This window comes from Hyperoodon ampullatus (assembly GCF_949752795.1).
Source record: "Hyperoodon ampullatus genome assembly, chromosome: 1".
Lineage (NCBI taxonomy): Eukaryota > Metazoa > Chordata > Mammalia > Artiodactyla > Ziphiidae > Hyperoodon > Hyperoodon ampullatus.
In genome coordinates, this window is record NC_136914.1 from 61,111,206 (window position 1) to 61,120,045 (window position 8,840).

Genomic DNA, 8,840 nt, shown 5'->3' on the forward strand with positions numbered 1-8,840 from the left:
GACAGCGTGAGCAGCCACAAGCCCCCAGGGGAACGGGAGCTGTGGGAGGGTGTGGATCTCTGGTCAGCTCTGTCCCAGCCCCAGCAGCCATGGGGGGGCCCTCAGCTCATGACCCGCAGGTGTCAACTCCTAGGAAATGTGCTTCCTATGGGTCTGTGGCATGAGCCACTGCCTTTGGAGCTGGTTGTTTAGAGCAGAAGCCAGGACTAGCCCTGACCACCGACTCTGCCCACAGTGCTGGATGTGAATGATGAGACACCCACCTTCTTCCCTGCCACGTACAACGTCTCCGTGTCCGAGGACGTGCCGCGGGAATTCCGGGTGGTCTGGCTGAATTGCACCGACAACGACGTGGGCCTCAACGCTGAGCTCAGCTACTTCATCACAGGTCCGGCCCTGCCTCCACCCCCTCCCAGATGAGCAGCCAGCCAGGAGAGGGGAAGGGGCCCGAGTCAGCCATCGGGTTTTGCTGCTGCTGGGGCCTCCCTGAGGATTTGCTCTTGACTTCTCCTGAGGACTTTGCACCTGGGTCCCTGTGGTCTGGCTCTCTGGGGGCCTCCTGAACCTGTAGGGGGATGGGGGTGGGGGATGGACTTCATGAAGTTTATTCTAGAGGGTGGTGGAGCCAGTGACTCCTGGGGAGGAGCCCTGCCCCCCACTCCACCCCATATCAGGGTGACAAAGCAGTGACTAGAGGAATGTGGCCTTTTCCTTCCTTGGGGACCTTTCACCCATGAGGAGAATTTGCATCTGTTTAGAGGCAGATGGCTTAGACATCCCTGAGTGAAATGGTTTTCGCTTAAAAGTGTCAAGTGGCTACCACTTAGAGACCTGTGGAGAAATACTATGAGGCCATGTCTGGCTCAACAGTAGAAGGGGAGCCATGATCGATTAGTGATGTCTACCACGACAGTAGACTTGGTAGGTGGTGGCAAACATGCCATGTATTAGTCATTCCTGGATTAGAACAGTCTACCAGCATTCTTCAGTCCAGCACACACAGGAGAGGTGCTGGAATGCATGGCAGGCAGCAGGGCAGTTCCTTCACATTCCTCAGCCCTCCCTCGGCCATCTTACTGGCTCAGTCTTCCCTCTGTCCCCGGCCCACCTGCAGCCACATTACATACACACTCATATACACACGTGCGCATGCACACACCAGCCTCCCTGATGCCTCTCCCTTGGAGCAAGGAATCCCAGACTACGGCCCATCCACAGTTGCAGCCAAGGTGAACTCCCAGGCCTCTGCCTCTCCTTCCCAGATCCTTTCCCTCCTTCCCCTCCCTAAAGGAGCCCCACACCCTCAGGCCAGCTCCTTACAGGCTGGTCCTCAAGACTGCTCTGGAAAAGGCTGTTATCAAGACCCCCACATGGCACCAGCCATGGTTTGGCCACCAGCGCTACTTGTGTCCTAGTTCCTTCCCTGCCCCTTGGAGTCAGATTGTGTCCCTTGTAGATGGTGCTTCAGGCACTGGGGAGCAGATACTGGAGGCTCAGGGAACGGGGGCAAACCATGTGAGGACAAGGGAGCACCTGGTGGCAGCCCCCAGGATGACTTCCCAGTGCCTCAAAGTGGCCAGTTCCTGCTGACCTGAGAGCCCTCCCAGCCCTAGGTTTCTCGGATTTTAATTCTGCACATTCCGCCCGACACCGTGCTGTGTCCTGAGCCAAGCTAGCCCAAGCCCAATGTAGTGGCGCCCTCTGCTGCCCAGAATACCACACTGCCTCCCAGCTGGCAGGGGAAGGGTCTCCACACTGTTCTAATGGAGTCCTTTCCTGGCTTGTGTCTGCCTCAGGGAGGAGGCCCTCACCCTTCCCACCTGTCCCAGAACTCAGGAAGACTGTCTGAGGCATGTCTCCTGTCCACCTTCTCCTACTCTTTACTCTGTGGAGCCTCCAGGAGTCCCCACTCAGAGGGCCCAAGAACGCTCGGCTGACTCCAAAGTCCTCGGCCACATATAAAAGCCCCAACCCAAGTTAACTGCTCAGACACTTCTACCAGACAGGCAGGTGGCAGAGTGGAGAAGGACTCGGACTCTGGAATGAGACTGCTGAGTTGGGAGTCCTACACCCCGAATAGGTGACTGTACCCCGTAACCTCACTAAAGGACCGTTTTCCTTCTCTGCAAAGTAGTGATAGTGCAAATGAGAGGAAATGCTCCATGAAGTGCCTGGTACACAGTAGGTGCTCAATGAATGTTAGACGCTTATGATTTTCAGGCATTTGACAGTTCACCTAAGCCCACATAGGCCACGCCCTCATCAGAGTCCCCCAGGACCCCCTTCCCTGGCAAAGCCGAGTGGAAAGCACAGCCTTTCACCCCCGGACCACCCCTGGAGTGTCCTGGCTCAGAAGCAGAGCTGGGTGCCACTGCCCTTTCCCTGGCTGGGAGCTCTGTTTCCTGACCAGAGCTTCATTGTCTCTTGCCCACAGGTGGAAACGTGGATGGGAAGTTCAGCGTTGGCTACCGTGACGCCGTCGTGAGAACAGTGGTGAACCTGGACCGGGAGACCACAGCCTCATACACGCTCGTCCTGGAGGCCATCGGTAGGCACCAGCCCACCCACGGAGTTCACATGGGGTGGCCTTCCAGGAGCCAGGCCTTGAGCCAAAGACTCTGCCCTGATGCCAGTGGAGAAAGGGCAACCAGACCCTCAGTATACTACTGTGCACTTGCGGGCCATGAGGCTCGGCGCGTGGCGCTACTTGCTAAGGTGGTATGGCAGGGGCTGTGTGGGACCCATATGGGAGAGCAGCATGTAGACAAATCACTGCAAAACCAGGAGAACAAAGCAGAAAGGGAAGAAGGGATGGCCCAAGGGTAGCCAGCACAAAGGGTGGTGGAAACATGGGGAGGGGGGTGATCAAAGCAGGCTTCTCGGAGGAAGTCGCCTCTACAAGTGCCTTTGAATTAGTTAGGACTCTTGGTGGCAAATTTTAAAATAAACTGACTTCAACAGTGTAGGCTCACAAAACCAGTCCACGGGGAGATGGGGCTTCAACTATGACTGGCTTTGGGGCTCAGGTGATGCCACCAGGCCTCAGTCTCTCTGCATTGGCTGGCTCTGCCCCCTGCGTGTTGGCTCCATCCTCTGGCTCACATGGTGACAAATCCTTGCTGCAGTCCCAGCCTTAATCTGGGTTCAAGTGCAGCAGCAGAATCCCTCCCTAGGGTGACCATCCTTGCCTGGTCATGCAGCACTGGGCACAAGCTCCTTCTCCCAGGGAGGATGATCCAACAGCCGCCCCTGGGTCTGAGCCCTGGGAGGGTCCTGCAAGGAACCGAAGGGGCAGGGATACCTTAGGCTTAGGAATCAAGCAGAGCCGACATCCCTGAATGCAGAGATCCAATCCATCCTGTAGGTGGGTTTGACTCAACTCATGTTTCATAAGAAATGACAATTCATTGTGGATGTTTAAAAATCAGGAGATTTTATTTAAAAGCTCAGACGTTGGATTTGTCTTGAGAAATCAGAAGATCTGGTGTCACTGGGCCCCCTCCTGCCTGTCCAGTGTGGACCGGAGCAGAGGACAGCTGCCTCTTGAGGCAGGCATGCCCAGGTGTGCGGATCTTACCTTCCTGGCCCTGACAGCAGTCGGGTTTGGCATCTCAGGACCTGTATCTGGTTCTTAGGGCTGCTGTAACAAATTACCACGGCCTTGGTGGCTTAAAGAACAAATGTATTCCCTCATGGCTCTGGAGGCCAGAAGTTCAAAATTAATTGTCGACAGGGTTGCATTCCCTCCTAAGGCTCTAGGGGAGAATCCTTCCTTGCCTCTTCCGGTTTCTGGTGGCCCTAAGTGTTCCTTGCACGTGGCTGCAGAACTCCAGTCTCTGCCTCCAACTTCACATGGCCTTCTCTGTGTCAAATCCCACCTGCCTTTCCCTCCTAAGGACCCTTGTCATGGGGTTTATGGCCCACCCAGATAATCCAGGATACCGGATACCTCATCTCAAGATCCTTAACTTACTTACATCTTCAAAGACCCTTCTTCCCAATAAGGTTACACGTACAGGTTTCCAGGGATTTGCCATGGGTGTATCTTTTGGGGGCCACCATTCAACCCACCTCATGCCTCAGTTACCTTCTTTGTAAAATGGGGGTGATGGTAAGAGCACCCGCTTGCCAGGCTTGCTGTGAGGATTGAATGAGTTAGAATAGCGTCTGGAACGTATTAGATACGGTCAGCGTTGTTCCTAATCTAAAGAGAAAAAGAGCCCCCCCTTGCAAAGGCCAGAGCAGGTGGGGGAACAGGGCATACCTGTAGCTGGTGCCCGGGAACGTGCCCCTCAGGCAGCTGCTAACACCCATCCTCTTTCACCTCCCACAGACAATGGCCCCGTGGGCAAGCGGCGCACAGGCACGGCTACAGTGTTTGTCACCGTCCTGGATGTGAATGACAACCGGCCCATCTTTCTGCAGAGCAGTTATGAAGCCAGCGTCCCCGAGGACATCCCTGAGGGCCACAGCATCGTGCAGGCAGGTGGCAGCCGGGGCACAGGCAGCTCAGCTCAGAGCATACACGCTCAGTGGCCTCGCAGCAGAGCGGGATGGAAATAGGAGAGGGTCCAGCTGCTGCTCCAAAAGTAGCCAGCGCTATGGCCAAAGGGGGGCCCAGGCTCCCTTCTCCCTCCTGGGGAGAGTAGGCCCTGAGGTTATGTAGCCCAAGATGGGGCCTTGCTCCCCGCAAAACAGAAGGAGGGCCTCGGCCCTCCTCTCCTCCCTCCCTCCCCGACAGTCCTCTCCCATCCCCCACTGCGCCCAGAAGGGCCTTTCAGAGCAGGGGGAGCTGGAGATGTCACATTTTCCCAGAAAGGAGTGAGGAGAGAGAGCCAGGGCCCAGTGAGGCCCAGAACAGAGCTGCTTTCACAGGACTTTTGGCTGAAGCTCCCCTCTTGGGAAATAAACCGGCACAAAAAGAAAGGGCTCCTTTGCCCGGGGAGCAGGAACGACAACTTTGGGCCGAGGGAGGAAGGGGGCGACCTGGAAAGGAGGCTGGGTGCCCTCCCCCGCCCTCCCTGGAGGCCTCAGTTGCTGCGTGGGGAGGGAGGCCGGGCATGAATTACCCTCTTTACCAGCTGAGCGCAGGGTTTCCCACTTGGAGGCTGAGCCAAACAGAGCGAATCTGGGCCTGCTCACTGGGCCAGGCTCCGGGGCTTGGGAGGGGCGGAAGAGCAGGAAGCTGGGAGTGTGCCCCCCTCCCTGCATCAGGGCCGGGCGTGGGGCAGGAGGGGAGCCGGGGGCAGGGTGCTGACGTCCAGAGGTGCCGAGAGTCCAGGAAGCCACGGGGGGTTCCAGAAAAGGGGTCTGTCCCTCTGAGCCTCAGCTCTTAGGGACTTAGAGACACCCCACACGCACCAAGCTGTGGGGCCCCGCCTCTCCCCTAGCCTGAAACCTAACACCCGCCTCCCCCAGCTCACACAGTTCTCCCAGGACCAACCTGGGGACACAGCTGGGGGTATGGCAGACCTTTGCAAGCCCCTCCTCCTCCCCAGCTTTTCGTCCTTCGGGCCGGGGGTAGCCTTACTCCCCACCCCTGTGGCACCACATGCCAGGCAGAGCACGCTGGCCAGTGGGGGTCGGGGGACCGGCTGCAGGCAGAATGCAGCCTGGGATGCCTCAGGGAGAGCTGGCAGGAGGCAAAGCAGGGAGACGTTACTAATCTGGAAGGGAGGGGGACACAGCGCTGCAGGAGGGGGCCTGCGCACTTTCTAAACCCCAAGAATTGGTTTCTACTTGTACAAACTACTCAGACTGAAATCCTAGAGCCTGTGAGTAATATAAGGCAGGCCTGATTCTCCCCATTTCTCAGGGAGAAATCCAGGCACTGGTGATTTCTCCAAGGCCACCCTGGAAGGAAGTTTCTGGCCAAGGCGGGCTCGCTCTTTGATGTCAGACTGACCCAAAAGGAAGGTACACTGGGCCTGTCCAAGAGGGCCTGCTTGGACAGAGAGCTTCTCCGTAGAGGCATCAGAAGGAAGAAGGGGATGCCCCCCAGGACTAGACGGGGCCACCCTTCACTCAGTCAACAGAGGCCCCGTACTTCTAAGCCCAGAGCTGGTGAGGCAGAGAGGGGTTGGACATGGTCTCGCTCTCCGGGAGCTCCCAGGCTTGTAGGAAGGCGGAGACACAGGGATGACCCACACTGCCAAGAGGAAGTGATCCCTGCCCTCCCTTGGTTTCAGGTAGGAGGTGGTTTCAGGTGTAGAGCAAAGAGGGCTTCACAGAGGGCGTGCCAAGTAAGCCGTAGCCAGGGGAGGACAGGTATTTCAGTTTACCTGGAGTCTTGGGTCAAGAAGAGGCTAGAAGGATCATTCACAGCCAGCTCCCAATGGGCACCAAACACCAGACGAAGGAGCTCTGGCTTGATCTGGTAGTAGGGAGCCAGTGAAGGTTTTGGAGCCGGGGAGTGACAAAATCGGAGCTCACCCTGTGAGGAGACTTGGCTGGCTGTGCTATGGGCTGTAGCAGGGTGGGGTGGAGCAGTCCGTGGTGGGGTACAAGGTGGCCCTGGCCAGATGACTCTCTGGGGCAGAAGCTGGGCAGTTCAGACCCCTCTGCCCACCCTCCAAATTTGGGACCCAACCAAAGTGCTTAACCCCAGCACTGTGATGAGAGGTTGAAGGTTTGGGATTCTGAGAAGCCCACCTTGGTGTGGGATTACTTTGACAAGTAGCCAGTCAATGAAGCAATTGCCAGAAATACAGATAGCACACGTTATGTGGTCCAAGCCTGAGGTCCCACAGCTGTCCTGGAGAGATCTGGACCCTTCCACTCGAAGGAAGGCCGCCTCCTTCCCTGGGTGAGGCATGGAGCCGCTATGTTGTGTCCTCAGAGCCCAGATAGCAGCACCTCCAGCTGCTGGCAGTGCCTCCTCCCACTCTGACGCAGGACCAGTCCTGGCCTGTGCAAGGAGCTTAACTCATTCTCAGCGCCTTCCTCATCCATCTTAGCGGAGGCACGTGGGGTCGGGGGGGTGGGGTGGGGGCAGGCCAAGATGACAGCCAAGATTGTGATTGGCTGGGTGGTGTTGAGATCCTCCTGCTTGCCCCTCCTCCCAGCAGGTACCCAGCATCTGATCCACCCAAGGGTGCTGGCTGCTCCCGTGTATCACAGGCAAATGCTGGCAGGCCCAGGACGTCCGAGGAGAAGAGTCCCTGGGTTCCCCTTTGCCTTGGGCACTGAGTTGGCACAGAGGGCAGGACACTCCCTTGCCCCCAGCAGGGGCTGAGTATTTCACTTGGCTGGAGGGAACCTTTGGCTATTCAGCAACTCACACTGGAATCTGAGCTGGGTTTTGGCACCTGGAGGGCAGGCAGGTCTTCTGTTGGGAAGCAGGGGTGCTGCTTCCTGGAGACGGTTGGTGCCTGGTGGTCAGAGAGGGGCCCTGGGGGCCCCAGGTTTGTACTGTTCAGAGCCTTGGGCCAAGGGTCCACATGGCTGCAGGTGCTCAGCTTGGTCCAGGAGTCTTCCAGCAGGCAGCAGCTAGAGTGTCTGAAGGAAGGAAGGTATTCTTTTTTTTTTTTTTTTTTTTATTTATTTTTTTGCCGTACGCGGGCCTGGCACTGCTGTGGCCTCTCCCGCTGCAGAGCACAGGCTCCAGACGCGCAGGCTCAGTGGCCATGGCTCACGGGCCCAGCCACTCCGCGGCATGTGGGATCTTCCCGAACCGGGGCACGAACCCGCGTCCCCTGCATTGGCAGGCGGACTCTCAACCACTGCGCCACCAGGGAAGCCCAAGGAAGGTATTCTTGCAGGGGCCATCTCTGGGAAAGGCCATGGGCCTGGACACACAGGGAACCAGTGGGGGTGAGCGCATGGCCCATGTTGTTTGGGCCACTGTACTCTTGCAGCCTGTGGTGCCAGGTTCCGTCTGAGGCAGGAGGGCCTGCAGATGGACCCTGGAGTAGGGGGACACTCCTGTCACATCTTTGTAGATTCTATGCAGTCACAGTCGTCGTGGTCCTCTCTGCCCGGCAGGGGGCGCTTTGGGGCAGACCAGCCACGGCGGAAGCTGTGCAGGGAGCGGCGCACCGAGCCCAGGCGCTTCCAGAGCCGGAGCTGGGGCTCACTGGGGCTCCCCGGGTGGTGCGGCATGCACTCGCAGGCCCAGCGGCGCCTCGGATCCAGCGCAGCGGGCTTACAGAGGGTCATGAACAGCAGACAGGTGGCCAGCAGGAGGAAGATGCAGGCCAGGGCAATGAACATGGGGATGGGGTCAACTGCCTCTGAGAGCCTCCCCGGAGTGACAGGAGCTGTGAGGAAGGTGAGGGGGCTGGGGCCCTCTGTGCTCATGGCTCCTGCAACAAGAATGGGACAGAAACAAATCAGCTGGACTCGGGACTGGAGTGGGAGGGGAACTTTGATGGGCTCTGGACACTGCTAAACTAGCTGCAGATAGCATTATGGTCATTTTACAAGTTAGAACAATGAGGCTGGGAGAGGTAACAGGTCTAAGGTCACACACTGGGAAAGTGATGGAGCTGGACCTGAACTCATGGAGGAGGCAGGAGGGTAGTGCCTTCCGGCATGTTAAAGTCAATTTTCATGAATTACAATAGAGTCTTAGACTGAAAACTTGGGATCTAAGACCAACTGCATCACTAACTTGCTCTGTGACCAGGAACGATTCATCAATTATAGGAGGTTGCAGCAGGCAAGGACCCTAGCAGTTATCTAATGCCAAGACTGCAAACTGGGGATGCACCAGTGTGTTTTGTTGGCTTCTTGCAGTGTTTTTATAAATTTAAATTAATTGTGAATATTTTTTAAAAACAAAAGAAAACCAAGATATTTCACATAAATATCTGAACATCTGGCATCTCTTGAAATTTCAG

The 8,840-nt window shown here is 57.0% G+C and overlaps 1 protein-coding gene across 1 annotated transcript; it reads right to left on the minus strand.

Annotated features, from left to right (window-relative positions):
• Positions 1 to 7,926: 7,926 nt before the first annotated feature.
• On the minus strand, positions 7,927 to 8,298 carry LOC307062849 (uncharacterized protein C10orf105; the record flags this gene model as incomplete). Its single annotated transcript, XM_079718740.1, has 1 exon — positions 7,927 to 8,298. One exon carries the CDS (start codon positions 8,296 to 8,298, stop codon positions 7,927 to 7,929), a length of 372 nt encoding a protein of 123 aa, XP_079574866.1.
• Between the last annotated feature and the right edge of the window lie 542 nt (positions 8,299 to 8,840).